This window comes from Acomys minous (genome assembly GCF_964271855.1).
Source record: "Acomys minous genome assembly, chromosome: 16".
In the NCBI taxonomy this organism is placed as follows: domain Eukaryota; kingdom Metazoa; phylum Chordata; class Mammalia; order Rodentia; family Muridae; genus Acomys; species Acomys minous.
Window position 1 is genome coordinate 96,193,069 of NC_140498.1, and position 18,873 is coordinate 96,211,941.

At 56.5% G+C, this 18,873-nt stretch overlaps 3 protein-coding genes across 7 annotated transcripts in view; 1 reads left to right on the top strand and 2 right to left on the bottom strand.

Moving 5' to 3' along the window:
• HPS4 (HPS4 biogenesis of lysosomal organelles complex 3 subunit 2) overlaps positions 1–1,152 on the bottom strand; it is a 33,597-nt gene extending 32,445 nt beyond the window's left edge. For 4 of the 5 annotated variants that reach the window (XM_084762607.1, XM_084762603.1, XM_084762604.1 and 1 more), the window contains exons 1-2: positions 1,012–1,152; positions 444–558 (exon numbers count right to left, since the gene is read on the bottom strand). The gene's annotated coding sequence lies outside the window, so the exon portion shown is untranslated. Of the gene's footprint in view, positions 1–443; positions 559–732; positions 979–1,011 lie in introns of those variants that run through there. The other variant, XM_084762605.1, reaches the window with a different exon arrangement.
• Positions 1,153–1,280: 128 nt separating this feature from the next.
• SRRD (SRR1 domain containing) lies at positions 1,281–6,428 on the top strand. The gene is made up of 7 exons (XM_084762616.1): positions 1,281–1,450; positions 3,296–3,336; positions 4,312–4,535; positions 4,613–4,711; positions 5,361–5,515; positions 5,811–5,856; positions 6,114–6,428. Exons 1-7 carry the CDS (start codon positions 1,287–1,289, stop codon positions 6,318–6,320), a joined length of 936 nt encoding a protein of 311 aa, XP_084618742.1. The 5' UTR covers positions 1,281–1,286; the 3' UTR covers positions 6,321–6,428.
• A 2-nt stretch (positions 6,429–6,430) lies between these two features.
• Positions 6,431–17,601, bottom strand: TFIP11 (tuftelin interacting protein 11). The gene is made up of 14 exons (XM_084762602.1): positions 17,377–17,601; positions 16,014–16,170; positions 15,524–15,741; positions 13,988–14,141; positions 13,602–13,758; positions 12,849–12,976; positions 12,051–12,203; positions 10,746–11,273; positions 10,559–10,665; positions 9,701–9,869; positions 8,970–9,213; positions 8,440–8,582; positions 8,027–8,192; positions 6,431–6,837 (listed from the first exon to the last, which is right to left on the bottom strand). The coding sequence occupies exons 3-14, from the start codon at positions 15,730–15,732 to the stop codon at positions 6,482–6,484; spliced, it is 2,514 nt and encodes an 837-aa protein (XP_084618728.1). The 5' UTR covers positions 15,733–15,741; positions 16,014–16,170; positions 17,377–17,601; the 3' UTR covers positions 6,431–6,481.
• Positions 17,602–18,873: the final 1,272 nt, after the last annotated feature.

Here is an 18,873-nt window from a genome sequence, read left to right on the forward strand (position 1 = left end):
TGCTGAAGGGAAACCCGACAAGTCTGGAAAGCGCTGGGCGCTATGGAGCCACACAGATCAGATGGTTGCCAGGGTGACTGCGGAGCCTAAATTAAGGAACTGGCCCTCCACAGTGCAATCAGAACGTGTGCAGCTCCTCAGAGTGCAAGACCAGAACTTCCACAGAGTGCCCTTCATTTCAACCTCCCACGGGGCAGGACAACTCAGTGGACCGTGGGTCCCCGCAGTTAGAAAGGTCCCTGAGCCGGGCGTGGTGGCGCACGCCTTTAGTCCCAGCACTCGGGAGGCAGAGGCAGGCGGATCGCTGTGAGTTCGAGGCCAGCCTGGTCTACAAAGCGAGTCCAGGACAGCCAAGGCTACACAGAGAAACCTTGTCTCAAAAGACAAAAAAAAAAAAAAAAAAAAAAAAAAAAAAAAAAAAACAGAAAGGTCCCTGAACTCACCCACTCTACTCCTTGGCTCCTCCGAGGAAACTGCAGAAACAGGTTGTTCACGGCATAAAAATTTCTATTCATGAATGCTATCTCCCGACAGTAATACTTCACCGCGTAGATAACACTAGGAGGAAACACAGAAATGGTTTTAATCCTCGGTCGTGACACTTTCATCTACAGTACTTAGTCCCACTTTTCCGGCTAATACCCTCAGGGACAACGCTAGCCACAATTCCGCCATCTGCGGAAAGACAGGCAGTGTGTTAGCGTCTCTTAGGGAGGGAGCCAGGCATGGTACCTCACTCAGGCCTGTAATCCCAGCTCCGGGGAGGTAGAGGCATGCAGATTGCCCGAGTTCCATGCCAGCCATGGCTCCAAAGTAGGACCCTCTCTTAAACGGCCCTTCGAAAGAAGGAAGTGCCTGAGGTGGATCCCCATGAGCCCGAGAAGGCCTAGATACCCAGCACCTCAGCGACAGAGCACACAGGGTGCCTGTGCAGGGACAGCTCGGTTCCTGGAAGCCACACCTCCCGGTCGGAGGACCTAGCAGCTAGTTCTCAAAAGTCCAGAGAATCACCTTGTGCCCCGGCAGCCTGAGAGGTGACAGCAAGAGGAAGGTCCAGGCACACGCGGGGACGGAGGAGTGGGAAGTGGCCGCGACGGGTCTGGAGCCGGGAAGCCGCGGCCCGAGCCCGGCTCGGTAAAGCCCGCGTGACAGCTCGGATACCTGCGCCCAGCAGCGCCGCCTCCAGCCTCTGGGGGCTCGGCGGCGGCCTGCGGGCGCGTGCGACGCGAGCCTGTGACGTCGGGGGCGTGGCGGCCGCCCCGGCGCGCGGTGGTGACGTCGGAGGCATGGCGGCGGTCGCGGAGGCCCTGGAACCGTGGAGCACCGTGGCTCCGCGGAGGAAGCGCGCCGCGGGGAGGCGGCTGCGGCGGGACGAGGGTCAGGCCCGCGGGCCCCAGGCCGAGCCGGAGGCGGACAGCGAGGCGGTGCTGCGCCGCCTGCGGGAGGCCGAGTGAGTGCAGCGCCTAGAAGCCGCTCCAGCCTCCGTCTCCCCGGCTGTGCCCACCGGGTGGGGAAGGCTGCGCCCCACCCCACCCCCCACTCCGGGTTGCACGGTTGCAAGCTCTCCGCAAAGCTGCCGTTCCCGTCACTGCGGTTGCAGCAGCTCCGCGTGCCAGTGATGTGACCTTAAAGCGCTTCCTGGCGCCTGGTAAACTCCAGGGCCTGGGGTTTACAGTTCTTGTAAAGCCCAGTGTTGATTGTTTTCTTTACTCCGTTGGTTTTCGTTTTATTTATTTGAGGTTGAAGGGGCCTGTGCCTCGGCGCGTAGGTGGAGCTCAGGACCGCTCCTTTCACTGCAACCTCCGTGGTGGCAAGCGTCCTAACCCTGTGAGCCATCTTCCCGGCCCTAGTTTTGGATTTGTGAGACGGGGACTCACACTGTGGCTTAGGCTAGCCCAGCAGGCCTGGACCCGTGGGAGAGTCGGCCGCTGTCTGTCTCTCCTAATGCTGGGGTTACAGGTGTTATCACATTGGTTGCTATCAGTAGTGTAGGTTGCAACGTGAACACAGCTGTTAACATTGGCATCAATGGTTTACTGAGCAGCAGCTGTGCGCACAGACTTTTGCATCCCACAGCAGAGCCCCATTAAGATCTTGAGCACTCGGGGCTGGCGAGCTGGCTCCGCGGTTAAGAGCACTGGCTGCTCCTCCAAAGGTCCTGAGTTCAATTCCCAGCAACCACATGGTGGCTCACAGCCATCTATAACGAGATCTGGTGCCCTCTTCTGGCGTGCAGGTGTACATGTAGGCAGAACACTGTATCCGTACATAATAAGTCTTTAAAAAAAAAAAGAAAAAAAAGATCTTGAGCACTCCAAGATAACATACAAAGGCCATTGTTTCAGGCTCAGGCCGTGCTCCCACCTCTCCATTATCGTGGACTCTCGCCCTCACTTCCATCTCCCCACAGCTCGGTCTGTACCTTCTTACAGGGCACATAGATGGTGCCCACCATCCACAGGCTTAAGCCGTGTCCTTGCCTTTTCTAGTTGTGGCCTGCCTTTCACAGCTGAGTTATACACTTTGGTAACATTTCAGGTAGGTCAAAAGGGTTATGAGGGAGCCAAGTGAGACTCAAAAAGCAATGGTGACCTGGAAGTTACCTCAGAACAGGAAGAAATTACTGGCCATGTGCCTGAGGGCGCAGATAAGCACCTCTGAGGTCTCTGAAGATCCGTGAGAGCAAGGTGCCCGAGGCCTGAACTCTCAGGGCACACACCAGATAGTTGCTGTTTCCTTGGCTCTTCCACAATCTCCCAGAGCTCCCTGCTTCTCCCAGGACCCCTATTGACTCCCTGGCTACCTAGGATTTACAGAGTACTTTATTCTCTCTGCTTTCCCTGGAGGAAGGTGGGTCGGCTGGGGCAGTTCCTCTCCCCTTTGTGGCCCCTAAGCACTGCCTCACTGTTGCTGGGTTTGCCCTCTGCTGACTGACGTGAACAAAGACCAGCCCTGTGGACTTCCCTGTTAGAACTGTTTATAAGGGAAAGCTGCTTACCAAGTTCATGCTCCCGAGCACCGGGTTAGTCCTAGTGCTCTCCAGTCATGAGAGGAGGTCACACATCCCAGAAGGCCAAGTCTGAGGACGTCTTTATTGAGCTGCACCTGCCAGGTCAGGCAGAGCATTACCAGACCCTCACTGGGAAGCCAGGGCCCCTTGAAGGAGGGCTCCTTTTTTACCCCAGGCTGGCCCTGCATTGAAAGGGTGTTACATTCTCCTCGTATCTGGCTCATGGTCAGAGCTAAGATGGCCCAAAAAAAGGAGGGAGATGACCACGCCGTTTCTTCTCAACAGGGAGGACCTTCGAATCTCTGATTTCTGCCATTCAGCTCTGGGTGAGTGTCATCTGGGGGGTGGGGCCTGCCTACCTGGGGGTGGCCAGAGGACAGTCTCCATCGAAGCACATTCTGCTTCTCAGTCTGGCTTGCACTGCATTCTAACGCTGACTTCCTCACAGCCCTGTCAGTCCACAGTGGAGATGGTGGGGTGTAGATCCCGCAGTGTCGTTTTTGAGAAGTAAGGAGGTAAGTGCTCGGCTGTCACGTGGAAGGCAGGGAAAGCTGTCAGTCATTGTCAGGGTGGCTAAACGTTACATGTGTCCTGCTTTTCTGTTAGTGTAGATCTCCCCCTTGCAGTGGTGTCCTCGGTCTAGTATGTTCAGCATGGCGCTCGGGATGAACAGACCGTGTCAACACCAGGTCTGGAATCTCACCTGCAGGCTGCAGGCGCCAGAGTTGGCTTGGTAAATGAAAGGCAGCACCAAGCTACTATTCAAAACACTGTAGGGTTCTATTCCCCAGCAAGGACATAGACGGTTTCTTGAGCAGCCTTTGCTCACCTGGGGAACCTATGGGCCTGGAGGTGGAATGGGCAGCCATTTTGAACTTAGCCTCTCGGGGGCCTTTGTGAGGCGTCCGCATCCCGCACACCTTCCACAAGCTTTCCATCAGTCAGCACGCGTTTCTCAAACGCCCGCCTTAGATGGAAACCTTAGAGGAAGCGGCAAGGAGAGGAGCGCAGAGGTGACTGTGACCCCATGGTGACGAGGCGCTGTAGTGATAGAGGATGCTGGAAGGCCTGGATGTGGACACGGGCACAACCGTCACACGCAATGCCTTCCTTAGTCAGTGTGGCTCCCTTGTGGTCCCGTGGAGTCATCTATAGAGTTGAGGGTCCTGCCTTTGTCGGCCTGAACACAGGGCTGGGGCAGCTTCGCCCTGGATGTCGGGGCCCGTTGCCCATCTTTCACAGCCCTGCTCCAGGGATCACAGCTTGCGCTCTGACCACATTTGGGGGTGATGATCTTTCAGAAACCATCACCCAGTGTCTTAGAAAACAGCTGGAGCAACTGCCAGCCCTAGCAGAAGCCCTGGGAAGGCTGCGGCTTGGCTCATCACCTGGTGGGGCGGGCGAGCCCTTGCCCACGAGCGCCTTCCCTGTGAAGTGCGTGTGTTACGGCCTCGGGAACTTCGCCTCCTGTGTGACCGCTCGCACCCAGCTCGCTTTTATGCTGCTCTTCCTGGAGATGTGCCAGGTGAGCTTTGTCCTCCTCTCCCACCTGGCATTCGGTGCAGGTGGGCGTGGGACTGAAGCGGCCCTCTTGCCTTCCAGATCCCCAGAAGCCACTGCTGGGTCTATGACCCTCTGTTCAGCCAGACTGAGGTTTCCGTGCTCACCTCCCTTGGTGTGACTGTCCTGAGTGAGAACGAGGTAGGCACCCTCCGCTCCTCCAGACCGCCCACCTCTGCCAGCAGACAGGCTTCCTGGGACTCACTGCCCCTCTGGCCTTCCCAGAGCCCGCGGAAGCCCAGCAGTCACTTCCATTTCGACTCTTCTGTGAAAACTTGAATCAGCACCGAGAACTAATGTGTTAGTAGGTTTGCAAAGCCCGTAAGTCCAGGGCCTGGAGAGGTGGCTCGGCTGTTACAAGCACTGGCAGCTCTTCCAGAGGAAGCTTCCCACGTGGAGGCTCACAGCCATCTGTAGCTGCAGCTCCACAAGACCAGACACCCTCTCTGGCCTCTGCAGATGTCAGGCATTCACGTGGTCACAGACATGAACAAAACATACCACATAAAAACTAAAAACACATGGGTAGAGCCTTGTAGGCCCTACCTGGGTTTTGTGTGAGTTCTGGGAATCACTCAGGGTGGGCTGGCGAGGTTAGGTGGCAGGCACCTTCCCTAGCCCCTCCTGGTTTGCTATTATGAGTCTTTGTGGCCCAGGATGGTCTCAGCCTCATGACCCTGCTGCTCTGACAGTGGTGAGACCCTCAAACACCCAGTTCAGCCAGCCTTTGAGTGCCAGCTCTGTGCAGAGCAGAGCACTTAGCCCCTCAGCACCCATTTGCTCTCCACAGGAAGGCAAGTGCAGCGTCCACGGCCAGCCCACTGTCTTCTACATGCCACACTGTGGTACAGCGCTGTACAACAATCTACTCTGGAGCAACTGGTCCGCAGACGCCCTTTCCAGGGTGGTCATCATCGGGAACAGTTTCCGGGGCCTGCAGGAGAGGTAAGACCCGTGTCCAGGCAGAAAGGCTTTCTCCACAAGGAGCTGGGTTCAAGGTATGCCAAACCCTGGGGCCAGCTAAAAGCCCTTGAGGAATCTGCAAGTTAAGCCCCTCTCCTGAGGGGAGCAGTGCTTGCGCAGCCATGCCTGACCGCCTGGCCATGCCTGCCTGTGCTGCCCTCTCCCCAGCAACTGCTTCCCAAAGTCCTTTCTGAACTCATCGTTGTTTTCTGTCATAAGTTGAAAAAAACCACTCATATACTCCCTAATTGTGCATGTATTTATTTTTTATTTCTAGGTTGTTGACGAGGATCCTGAAGGAAAATTATCCCTACATTGCAAAGGTGCCTGACAGAATAGGCGGGGGTGTTGGGGTGATGCTGTCACCCATGTCCATGAGCACACTTGCTGGCAGGAGGCTTGGCCCTGGAGCCAGCTGGTGCCTTTCCTAGTGGTGCCAAGCTCCTTCATTCTAAAGCCCAGCATCCCAGAATCCCCATTTCTTATTCTTCAGAAGGAAAGCAGGGTGGGCAGGTGGGCGGGAAAGGAAGCCAGGAGAGTAGGGTCCCACCTGACGATGTGTCTGGACCTCTGTGCTCAGATTCTGCAAGGCCTGGAGGAGCTCCCCCTGCCTCAGACTCCCCGGTACACCGACACCTTTAACGACACGTCTGTCCACTGGTTCCCCCTACTGAGGCTGGAGGCACTGCCTAGGGAGCTGTGGGCATCTCGGGAAGAGCCCGACTACCAGAACTGTGAGGACCTGGAGATGATCAGGAAGCCCACACACTGTGCTGGGCAGGTGTAGCAGGGCAGTGCCGCCCGGGAGCCATGGTGCGGGCCACAGCAGCTCCTCTGCCAGGCCAGGAATAGCCTGACTGGTGCTTGGTCTCCCAAATAGAGACATTATTTGTAAGCTCGGTTTAAAGTGCCATTTATTCACCCCTCTGTGGTGTGGGGCCTCGACGTCTACTTGGCCATGTCGATGAGGCTCTGCAGGGAGGTGGGCACCCAAGTCTTCTCACCCTGCACAAACACCACACCGCGGTCGATGTAGATGACGATGCGGCCGAAGGTGTAGAGCTGCTTGCCCTCATGCCGCTTGCCGATGACGGGCATGAACACGATGTTGTGCTCCTCCGCCTTGGTTTCAATGAGGTCCTTGAAGTTCATAGGCACAGAGCTGGCGGCCGCACCAATGCCCCTCTGCGCCATGTTCTCAGCCTCCCTGCGCTCCTGCATGGCCTCGTACTGGAAGTCCTTCCTGCGCTCTGTGTGGGTGAGGTAGGCGATGTTCTCCCTCGCACCTGGCTGCATGTAGGCACCTGAAAGAAGGCAGGACAGTGAGGAGAGTTGACCCCAGGTACGCAGAACCCAGCATGCAGTGCCTTGGTGTACATGACTCACTGAGGCAACTCTGCTTAAGGATACAGATGCTAAAACATCAGTGCATGCTTGGGAAGAGTCGGTATCACCAAACAGGCCGGGAACCACACAGCCAACATCAAATACCAGACGTGAACCTGTCAGTATCAGATGAGATGTGGACGAGGGCTGAGCCCCCCCCCTGAAGTCACCATTTATGAGGTTGCTTCAAAGTCTAGCATGGCACATGCTGCCACTTTCCCTTGCCACAGAGGCCCCTGGCCTCAATGCAAAGAATGGGGGCTGGAGAGACGGCTCATTGGTTACAAGTATGTATTATGCTTACAGAAAATCTAGTTTGATTCCTAGCACCCACTTCAGATGGCCCACAACCATCTAACTCCAGGTCCATGGGACCTGCTAGCCTCTCCTGGCCGCCCCTGGCACTGTACCCATGCACAACCCTGCCCCCCACCAGACACATACAGAAACACATAATTAAAAACTTAAAAAAGAAAGAAAGAAAGAAAGGAAAATACACCTAGAGAGCCAGGCTATGGTGACCTGAAGGATCACAGGATAATCCGAATGCTGAGTTATGGGGTACAAGGGAATCAATTCTGAGAACATGGTCTGGAGCGGATGGGGTGAGGACAGGTTAAAGGAGATAGCCTCTCATCCCAGCTGCCACCCTGGAGCTACATTACACTCCAGGAGCACTGAGGCTCACCAAGAGCCGAAACAGCAAGGAGAGGCATGCGTCAAGCTGAGCGGCCACATGTGAAAACCTTCAATGCACTTACAGCTCTGACGTGCAGAACACAGCCACCCTGGGCCTTGACAGCGAGCAACAGTCCACAAGGACCTAGCTGCCAAGTGCCACAGACATGAGCTCAGGCCTCTTGTCACCCATGAAGGAGGCACCAAGACTGTTTCAGAGGCACAGCGTGCACAGCAGTGTGGAAAGGCTGCCTGGAGCCAGCCCCAGCTCCTGTCGGCCTGTCACAGGACTACATGTGGGGGTGACTAAGTAGCTAAGTCCACTGACGCTGTCTAGAGAGAAGTGATGCCTCCCAGAGGACCAAAAGGACGGGAGTCAATGCCGTGGTTTGGGACCAGGGCCAGGACATCCCACAGCAACCTACTCACCCACATTGGAGGACACGGCCCTGTTCATGATGTCAAGGGCTTCGTTGAACTTGTCCTTGACAGAGGGGTGTGCCAGCACCTGGTCTGAGAACATGGATTTCCAGCCCAGGTACCACTTAGTGATCTCCTCATAATTGGGGCTGTTACTGAGCCAGGAGCACAGCACCTGCCAAAGAACAGAGGCTGCTGAGCCAGTGGCCTCACGCTGGGCGGGAGCAGAGGGTCCCCAGGGCCACTTGCTGTGGTCAGTGTTGCCCCTCCCAGCAGCCTGCACTACAGGGCTCATGGAGCTGTGGCATCTAGCAGTAACTAGTGGAATGTGGAGCCAGCCTGTGACCTAAAGGTGCTGAGCTGAGACGGGGACCGGGGTTCTCACCCCCACCCCGCCATGTGCCTCCTGGACCACCACGCACCTGAAGCCACTTAGGGAAGAAGTGCTTCTCCAGCAGCCCCACCAGGCTGGACACAGAGATCATCCCTTCCCAGTCCATCACCCAGTAGAAGGCATCCATGTGCTGCTGGTGGGGGTTGATGACCAGCTCACCCAGGCACATGCCTACAACAGACCCAGGCCCTGGTCAGCTGCTGCATGGGCAGCCACAGGAGCACGGTGCCACCCAGCCAGCAAACACTTCAGTCTGCTCTGCTTCTCCCACCCAGAACATACTTCCCGTGCGTGACTCACAAGCACTCGAGAGGCCAGTGGCTTTCTGGTTCTGACACCCCAGCCAGCCCCGTCAGGAAAACCACAAAGACAGAGAGCCCCGAGTCCTCACTGCGGACCTTGGTCACGGTAGTGAGGAAACAGCATACAGCCCTGCTTCCTTCCGCTCCTGACACACCTCTGCTCTAAGCAGCGCACCTCTGTGGTGGGTCCAAGAAGCCGCCATGGCCACCTCACTGCTCTCAGCAGCGCACCTCTGTGGTGGGCCCGTCTCCTTACCCAGCTTGGGCACGATGTTCCTGAGCATGAAGGCCTCCCAGGAGCCAGGGCTCAGGACCTCTTTCCATGGCTGCAGGATGAGTTTGGCTGAGGCGTCGCTGGGGTGCCATTTCTGCAGAGCGCTGGACAGCTTGCTGCGGACAGGGGAGTAGAGTGGCTCCAGGCGGGCCTGCATGAGGGGCAGCCACGGGTGGATCCACGAGTGGATGGGAACGGTGTCCGTCAAGGGGTTCCAGTTGTCCACCTGCAGGGTGAGGGCAGGGTGAGCAGTGCAGCCCACGCACAGTGCATGACACCAGTGCTGTGCTTCGGGCGAGGCCTGCGTCCTGTCCTGACCAAGGCCGCAGTCCTTGTGTGTGAAAGCCAATGGCAAACACAGAAGCAGCCAAGCTGCCCTACAGGCATTTAGCACTCAGGGTCACGCCACAGAGGAAAATCAAACACACTCATGCCACCAACTCAAACCTCAGCGTGCCTCAGGGTTCACTGCAGCCACTGAGAAAATGAACTCCCACTTGAGGGAGGTAGGAAAGGGGCTGTGATGGAAAATGCTAGAACTGATATTGTAGGACACTGTCCGTGTTGGCACTGCCCTTCAGTCCCAGGAGTCTGCATGCGTGCGCACACACACACACACACACACACACACGCAGACACCATGTGGGAGCTCTGTCCTACACACACATGCACACACACACACACACACACACAGTGTAGGAGCTCTGCCCTACCTCCTTCTGCAGCTTAGGGAAGATGAGCTGGTCCAGGATGTTGTCCAGGATCCACACTGGGATGATGGGCGCCCAGCTGTCCAGGAAGTCCACCATCGGGTCACAGTTCCTGGGTTGCCACTGGGCAACAACATTCCGGACAAAAGGCATCCAGACCTCCCACATGAGCCTGTGAGGAGCAAGGGGGATGCTCAGCCGCACTGCTGGCTTCCTGGTGCCCCACAGACCCCACAGGAAGCCTCAGGCCAGGCCTCTGTGGTACCACCACTGGCAGGGCTGCTACAGGACCATGTGGCTAACGGTGTCAGCACAGGTTCTTGCTGTGCCACCAAGGGCCTCTCTCTCTGTTCACAGCATCTTTCAAACTCAGGGCCACGCCTGTCTCGTTTCTGGGTCTCACTATCACCTTGCACTTCTGTTCATTGTCTGCCACCTGTCTTTTCCACTGTGGGTGAAAGCTGCTCATGGTCCTCCCAGGCTCAGCCCAGCTCCTGGACACTCAACAGAGACAGGAGTGAGCAGTGCCAGTGTGGAGCATAGCCAATGAGGGCCAGTGAGGGCCAGATCGGCTGTCACCCAGGCTTCAGCACAACTCCTTGGGGAGAAGGGGCTACCGTGGGAGGGGCCCTGGGGAGGAGGGGCTACCGTAGGAGGGACCCCGGAGAGGAGGGGCTACCGTGGGAGGGGCCCTGGAGAGGAGGGGCTTCTGTGGGAGGGGCCTGGAGAGGAGGGGCTACCGTGGGAGGGGCCCTGGGGAGGAGGGGCTTCTGTGGGAGGGGCCCTGGAGAGGAGGGGTTACTGTGGGAGGGGCCTGGAGAGGAGGGGCTACTGTGGGAGGGGCTACAATGGGCCTGGCACCTGTGGAAGGCATCTGAGGACAGGTCCTGGCTGCTGTGAGACAGCAGCTGGTCGTTCTCCAGGAGGCTCTTCCACTTGCAGATGATCTGGGTGCCATAGCTGCCGTCCTGCAGAACACCGGACACCGTCAGCCTGCCCACTGCAGGAGCCACGCCCAGCCCAAGCGGCAGGCTGCGCCCTCGCTCACCTCCAGGGGGTGCCAGTCCTTGAAGTAGTCCTTCACTAGCGGGTAGACGATGGCCACCGCGAGGTCTGCGCGGTCGGCCAGGCGGTACTCCTCATAGTACTTGTCCTGCAGCGTCTCGAAGATGCGGGCACACTCGTCCAACGTGAGGGGGTCGGCGCCATGGGGCTGCATGCGGCGCTCGCACTCCTCCACCAGGGCCAGCACCTTGCTCAGGTTGGAGATGGCGCGCTCCTCGTGCGCTAGGGCCTCAGCGGTCTTCTCGAGCTCGTGCGACAGGTTGACCACCGTGTCCCGCTCGTACTGCAGCTGCCGGTCGCTCTGGATGATCTCCTGCTCCGTGCGCTCGATGAGCAGCTGCAGGTTGTGCTCCAGCTCGGGCAGCGCGAAGCCGGGCACCTTGGCTTCCTTGCCGGCTGTGGGAGGCAGCTGCGCCGGCAACGGCACCCCCTCGTCAGGCACGCTGTGCTTGTGGCTGATCTGGCTGTAGCTGTAGTACACCTTCTGCTCCCGGCCTGTCATGTCGATCACCTGGAGAGTGGCAGGGTGCCGCCTGTTAGCCCCCCGCTGAGCAGGGGACACACAGCACTGTCCAAGTGTCACAGAGCTGCCCACACAGGCTTGAGCTGTCAGACACACACTATCTACCCTGACCAAGGACAGCAGCACCATGTGTCCCTCGTACGGAGGGAGGTCTTTGCCATGATCCCAGCTGTCCCTAAACCTCACTTCATGCATAATTCTGACAGGCCTGGCACCTACAGAAGTCGGAACCCCACATGAGAACACCCTAAAGGAGTTCCTGGCCAGTCAGCACACCGTCTCTTCCTGCTTACTGCACTCCCAGGGGCCTCTCGTCAGTCTCAAACAGCAAAGTGAATCTCTGAAGAACCCAAAGCAAACCAAAGGGAGCCGCAGGCTGCACAGAGGCTCCAGGGTGAGGAGCTGTGCTCCCCACAGACAGGCTGCAGGGGGAGGTGGAAGCCAAAGCCTGGCGTGTGCTGTGCTCACAGTGTGCTCTGCTGTGTTACTGAGGTCACTGACATGCACTCCGCACAGACGGGAGCACTGTGTGCTTGACCACGGTTGTGCTGTGAAGGGCAGAGGAGCTGGACCAAGAAGGGCTGCTGCACGAGAACCTAGTGTCAGGATGTGAGGGAGGGCTAGGCATCTGAGGCCAGCATGGGCTAAGAGTTCCAGCCCAGCCTGGGTTACAAGGTGAGACTCTGACTCGGAAAGGAGAAAAGGACGTACACATGTGTGTGTACACACACACACACACACACACACCAAGGTGAGCCCTCATACCTTGACCTGGGACAGCTCCTTCTGAGGCGCTGTGAGCTTCTTGCTGACCCTGCCCTTGGCCTTCAGCTCCTCCACAGTCTTGTAAGAGTACTTTGGCTTTTTCTTGCTCCCGCTAGGGTCTTTCCTCCACTGGCTCAGCTCCTTCTGAAACTCCTGAGGCAGAGCGATGCAGTGAGTGAGAGCGGGAGGGGCCTCTTCCATAGCAGCCAGGACCAAGGGCCTTCACACGCCTGCAGCACCAAGGACCACCCCAGCATCCTCCATACTACACCAAGGCAGGGGCCCGGGGGAGGGCAAGGCTCTGCTGGTCTCCAGCTGACTCAGGCAGAAGCTAAAGCAGTGTAAGGAAGCACTGGCCCCACTGGGCAGAGCACACAAAAAGGTGGGCCAAGTGAGGGCACAGGAATGGAGACACGCCCACCCTGAAGTCAGTTCCACGACTGCCAGTTATTTTCACACGGATTTAACCTGTCATTTCTTTTCTTTCAAGTATCTGAAGTTGCAGCTGTTCAAAAATCATGGTGCCTGCTCCCCTTTGGGCTATCTCTGAGTGGAGCCGATGCTGCAGTCAAAGCACCACACGGCAGCCTGCCTCAGTTCCCACCCTGTCCGCTGTCTAACGCACACCTAAGCCTAGGCATGCTGTCACCAGCTGCACACTGAGCCCCAGCAGGGCCTGCCACCTAAGTAGGTATGGTGACACGCAAAAGCCACCAGCAAGCACAACCCGCGAATAACCGCGTCTGAAGTAGCCCAAGCCGTGAACCCCCCGCCCCCCCTCAGCTGCCTCCTCCTCACCTCCTCAGCCTCCTCTTCGGAGTCAGCCACAGGGAAGTCCTGCAGGGACTGAGCGGTCCGCTCCGAGCCATAGGCACCCACGGCCCCTTTGCCTTTTCTCTGCTTGGCTTCAATGGGGTTGATGATGCCTGGACAAGGACAGGTCAAAGACAGGAGACTTCAGATCTCAGCAACTGAAGACTCCACTAAGAGACCACTTCCGGCCCCTCACCCCACAGCTCAGCACTCCTCAGGACAGCGCCACACCAGCTGAGACTTGATGAGTGAGACCACTTCCCGCCCTGGAGGCTGTAGGTGAGTGGAATGTGGAGCAATGTCTTGAATAAATGTAACAACTGTCAATCCTCGCTCCACCACCCTCTCCAGGAAGTCCCGCCTTCCCCTTTCATCTAGCGTTCTAGATGAAATTTAGACTTCTTTAAAATATTAGCAGTTACTTCTTTAGAGACACAGGCCAGGCCAAAATAGGTATATCTGCAGCCTCTTTAGACCCTACCAATTTCTTCCTACTTAACCAAGTACTTTATTGAACTGGGTTCTGAGAAAGCCAAGTAGCCAGGGGCACAAGTGGCCCATGCTGCCAAACCCAGCTGCAGTGTTAACAGCTAGTTTTGTTTGGATTTTAGCTTAACTTCCTTTCCAGGACCTGTGCATCTACCGAGGACATGACTCATACCTGTGGGCATCCTAGAGGGAAGAGGCTGGCACGCTCCCTGTGCCTGCCCTCCCACACCGCTGCTGGCACAGCCTCACCTTGTGCGTTCTTCCCCAGACCCCGCCCGGGGACGTAGCCCATCTTCTGGAGCAGCTTCTGCCCGATGCCCTTCGTGTGCCGCTCCCAGCTGCCGAAGTCCATGAAGGACTTGGATCCTCCTGCAAAGCCTTTCTGGCTGGGCTTAAAACTGCCGCCCTGCAAAGAGGGCAACACGGTCGTGGGTGAGAAAGAGACCACACACTGCAAGGGAGCTCGAGCCTGCAGCTACTGCGGGACAACACCACGTCAGTGACACAGGGCAGGAAAGAGGCTGCGGGACCCACAGGCAGCATCCACATGGCTGCGCCCTGGGCTTCTCCGTGTGAGGAAGCCTCTGCCCTGGCGACCTGAGGGGCCACTTTGGAGACCATCCGGCAGGGCCTACCGTTTTTAGCTTCTTTGGTCCTATGTCCTTTGGAAAGTCCTCCTGCTTGGCAGGCTTCTCGTCATCGTCAGAGTCCTCAGAGTCGGCCTCCTCGGCCGCCCCTTTCTTGAGCCCCGCACTTATGAAGCTGACAGGCGCACAGTAGTCTCGGGCCCTGCAGAGACACAAAGGCCCAGGGCTGGAGAGAACGCTTCTGCAGAACCTGTCTGAGAAGCTGCTCACAAGACAACTTTGTAGAGAGAGGGGCCTCACGGGATCCACTTTAAAGCCGTAATATGTTTGTTTACATCAAGTGCCAACAGGAACCCAAGCCTGGCCTCAGTAACCTTACGTTGACCATTCCTAAAAACACTTCAGCTCTTTGCAGTTACGCACACGGCAATGTGGGTGCCCAGGGAACCAACAGCACAGGCCAGCTGTCTGACATGGGTGCTGGGAGGGAGCTCCGGTTTGCAAGAGCAGTACTCAACCTTAACTGCTGCTCAGTCATTTTCCATCCCACAGTTAACATTTATGGGATCTGTTCAACTCAGATCTGTAGTTGAGGATTTATCACTGTCAACAGAGTTGGCTATAAATTCAAAATTTGATGTAATAGCCAGGTGCAATGTCACACGCCTGTGTGCCCAGCACTCGGGAGACAGAGGCAGGCAGATCTCTGTGAGTTTGAGGCCAGCCTGGGCTACAGAGTGAGTCCAGGACAGTCTGGCCCACACAGAGAAACCCTGTCTCAAACCCCCTCTCCCCCCAAAACCCAAAAAACCAGTAATGTAATACTCTTTCTTCCTTCGCACTTTAAAAGCGTCAGAGGCTAACTGTGGAGCGGTTCTTCCCTTTCACCTACTATGTAAGATCTGGGATTGAATTCAGGAGCCCGCTTGCAAGGCAAGCCTCTGGGCCTGCCACTGGGTCCCCTTTTACAATTGAGAAGCCTTTAGCTTAGTGCTTGCTTTAGAGGGTAGAGCACTCATCCAGCACGCCTGTGGCCCTGGGTTCAATCCCAGCAAAGCCACACACCGCAAACTACTTCAAGTGTAAACATCAAACAGAAACAATCAGATAGTTAAAAATCCCAAGTTACACTGTATAGAGAACTGAGTGCAGTCAAGTGTGGGGCGCACTTTTCTTTTCTTGAGAGACAGTGTGCAGCCCAGCCTGTGCTACCACACTTCCCCTGTGGACCTACTTCCTGTTCTTCCTTGTTTCAGCCATCAGCCTTCTCCAGAGTGACCTTCCCTGACCCCCTGCCCTCTGGGCACGTGTGAAAGTGCTCCTTGACCAGGGCCCGGTTCCCAAGCTGCCCTGACCCCCTGCCCTCTGGGCACGTGTGAGAATGCTCCTTGACCAGGGCCCGGTTCCCAAGCTGCCACGCCTCTATCTGTTAGAAGCTGTGCTCCCATCACACAGGACTTGCTGAGGAGGAACTTGACGCCCCAGCTCAACAACACATAGCAACATGCTGTAGCAATGGGACTCAGAAAGGCCAGGACACTCCTCTGGGGTGTCTCCCTGATCTCTGAGCCCCGCAGACAGTACCGTTTGCCTCCAAAGCTGGGCCGCTCCTCATCCGAGTCCCGCTGAGCCCACACCCCATAGGTGGCCTCCTCCTTGGTCTGCCAGTGCCGCTGCCGGTTGGGGTTGAACTCATTCTGCAGATCCCAGTCGGTGATCTCGAAGTCCTCACGCTCGTCGTCGTCGTCATCCAGGTGGCCTTCCCCGTCCCGGTACAAGTGGGACAGAGACATGGCCGGCAAACTAGAGGAAGTGGGACAAGAACAGAACCTTAAAACCCTGGGGCCGGCAGAAGGTCCTCCAGGGGCTCCATTCCTGTTCCTCGTTAGCCTCATGCTACTGCTCAATAAAGCAGCCATTAAACACAGGGCAGAGTGGCCCGCACTGCAGCGAGGGAAACAGGTCAGTCCCAGCAGTCCGCACGGCCTATCGGCCACGCTGCTTGGCCTAGTCCGAGTCAGACATCAAGCACACGCCCACCACAGGAAGGAATAATGACTCCTCCTGTTATTACCTCAGAACCTTGTGGGCACCTGGGTCGCTCTGGTTCTCCAGCAAAGAGTTAGATCTGGCCACTCTGCAGTCCCAGGGACACTGTGTCAGGAGACCGAAGGCTTCTGTTCTGAGGTACTGGAAGGCTGCAGTCCTTATGAAGGTCACTGCGGTCACACCTGGAGGGTGTGGAGTAACCCAACTGTTTTACCCAGGAACCTAGTCAGCTTTCTCTCGAAAACTGCATCAGTGACTACAGCCAGTTTCAGAAGTAGCTGGCAAGGACTGATTAAGATGACACTTTAGAAAAACCAAAAGCCTCTCAGCACTCTAGAGGCAGGGCCCTCTCTGTAAATTCAGAGCCAGCCAGCCTGGTCTGCATAGTGAAGTCCAGGCTGGGCAGGGCTACACAGTCAAATTTGGTCTCAAAATAAACAAAACAACAACAAAAGCTGAGTTCCCAGTAGGTGCTCAAGAAACATCGCCCTCACTGAGCGTGGTGGCGCACACCTTTAACCCCAGCACTGGGAGGCAGAGGCAGGCTGATCACTGTGAGTTCGAGGCCAGCCTGGTCTACAATGCAAGTTCCTCGACAGCCAGGGTTGGCCATTACACAAATAAATACTGTTTTTGTTTTGTTATTTGAAAAAAAAATAAACAAAAAGAAAGAAAGGGGAGGGGGACGGGAGGGAGGGAGGGAAAGCAAGCAAGCATCTTCTACTTCAGTCCCATTGTTAGGGTCTGGTTCACCGTTATTACCAGTCAGGACTGAGCAGTGAATGCTTCGAAATGATTGTGAAAATCAGGAACACTTAACAACTGCCTGCGTACAAACCCACCTCTACCAGCACCTCTGCGCGCGGGTATCACACACAAAGCCGCGCTTCCCACCCCAACAGGGCGCAGCGCACAGCAACGTCCTCACGAGGCAACGCCATCGCGTTCAGGTGCACCAGTGACTGACAGAGGTCTTCCGTATGGCGAGACCTGGACTTTCTGTCAGGGTGTTACAAATGCCACCCTACTCCTCCTCACTTGGGCACCGGCTCACCTCAACAGGTTTCTAACCTCAGCTACGAGTGCAAGTTAGTGCAAAGTTCTCAAAGGAGGCAGGAGGCCCTGGGCCCACGGGATTACGATGTCGTCACCTCCCCAGGGCATGGTAAAAAGCCCACAGCGGTCAAGAGACGCTCAGAACACGCGCGCACCCGGGGCTGGGTCTTCAGGGTCAGCACCGGGACGCTAGCAGGTGCCACCGCCTCATCTGGGGCCGGTTCCGCACAAGCCGGGATAGAGCCCCGGGCGCAGGGAGGCCATGGGGCCGCCGCCGCCGCGGAGGCTCAGCCTGGACTCCGAGGACGCCACCCCGACCCCCGCCAGCTCACCTGGCTCAGCACCGCGATCCACACAGCCGTCGTCGGGCGTCCCAGAGCCTGCGAGGCGCCCGCCAGCCGAAACCCGGATGTGTTCTGCCGGCGCGCCGGAAATACGTCATTCACCGGCGGAAGTGGCACGGTGTTGCCTCGGCAGCGACTTAACGCTAGGGGGTGTGGGTCGGCGGACCGGAAAGGCTGGTGAGCCAGCCTCGCGCGGTTTCCGGTCCCGACCGAAACTGAGGCCGTATGGGCATCTGCTGAGTAATCGGCATGCTTGCTTCCTGCCGTTTATCTTTTCTGTGAAACTGTAAACAGGAAAGGCAAAGGAACCGAAGAACTTATCTTTAGACACTTGTGGCCAAACTGTAAAAAAAAAAAAAGTGCGTTTTCCTTTCTCAATCTCTGTTCCTGTTTTCTTCTTAAAAATGACTCTTAAGACAGCAGGCTTTCAGTTTTTTTAGAAGCCAACGAGGGCCTGGAGCAGTTAGGAAATGAATGGGCGGAAGGAGTGGCCAATCATCCTCTCCAGGAAGCACTGCTATTATTTTCCTCTTGCTCACCTTACTTCTCTGTTGCTGTGATAAAGGGACGTCTTTCTCCTCCTCCTCCTCCTCCTCCTCCTCCTCCTCCCCCGCCCCCGCCCCCCTCCTCCTCCTCCTCCTTTCTTCTTCAAGAAAGGGCTTTTCTGTGTAACTCTGGCTGTCCTGGAACTCACTCTGTAGACCAGGCTGGCCTTAACTCTGCCATCTGCCTCCCGGATGCTGGGATTGTAGGTTGGCGCCACCACTGGCCGACAAGCAGGAGCCCATTTCACCTCACACTTTTCCAGGCCATAGTCTGATGACATCTTGGGTTCAGGAACAGGCGTTTTCGCTAGGACACGAAAAACCTGTGTCCTGGCTGGTTTGTTGGGTTTTCGTGTTTGTTTGGCTGGTTGGTTTTATTTTTTATTTTCTCTGTCAATTTAACACACACTAGAGTTACCTGGGGAAAGGAGCCTCAAAGCTTCCATCAGGTGCCTGAGGCAAGTTTGTGGGGTCACTTGCTTGATTAATGATTGATGTGGGAGGGCCCAGTCCATTGTGGATGGTACTGCCCCTGCTCAGGTGGTCCTGGGTGCTACAAGCATGTGAAGCAAGCCAGGAAGCCGCATTCATCCCTGGCTTCTGCCTTGTTTTCCCTCTGTGGACTATAATCTGTAACTAAACCCTTCCCCTCCCACATTGCTCTTGGTCATGGTCTTGGCAATCCAGCAACAAAAACTAACTAAAATACGCAGGAAAGACATGTCAGTGAAGCTCCTGGGGAGGCCATGAGGGCCACCGTGGGGACACTGGGAAATCAGGGTCTCTTCCTGCGGGTTAAGTAAGATCAGATGCAAGTGAAAGCTAGCAGCCAGTTCTTCACAAGGGAAGCAAGCTATAGCTCTCACAGCTGCCCAGAGAATGGAGAAGGCGAAAGAAGTGACATTTGAGGCAGCCAGTATGGAGGTCAGCCACATGCCAG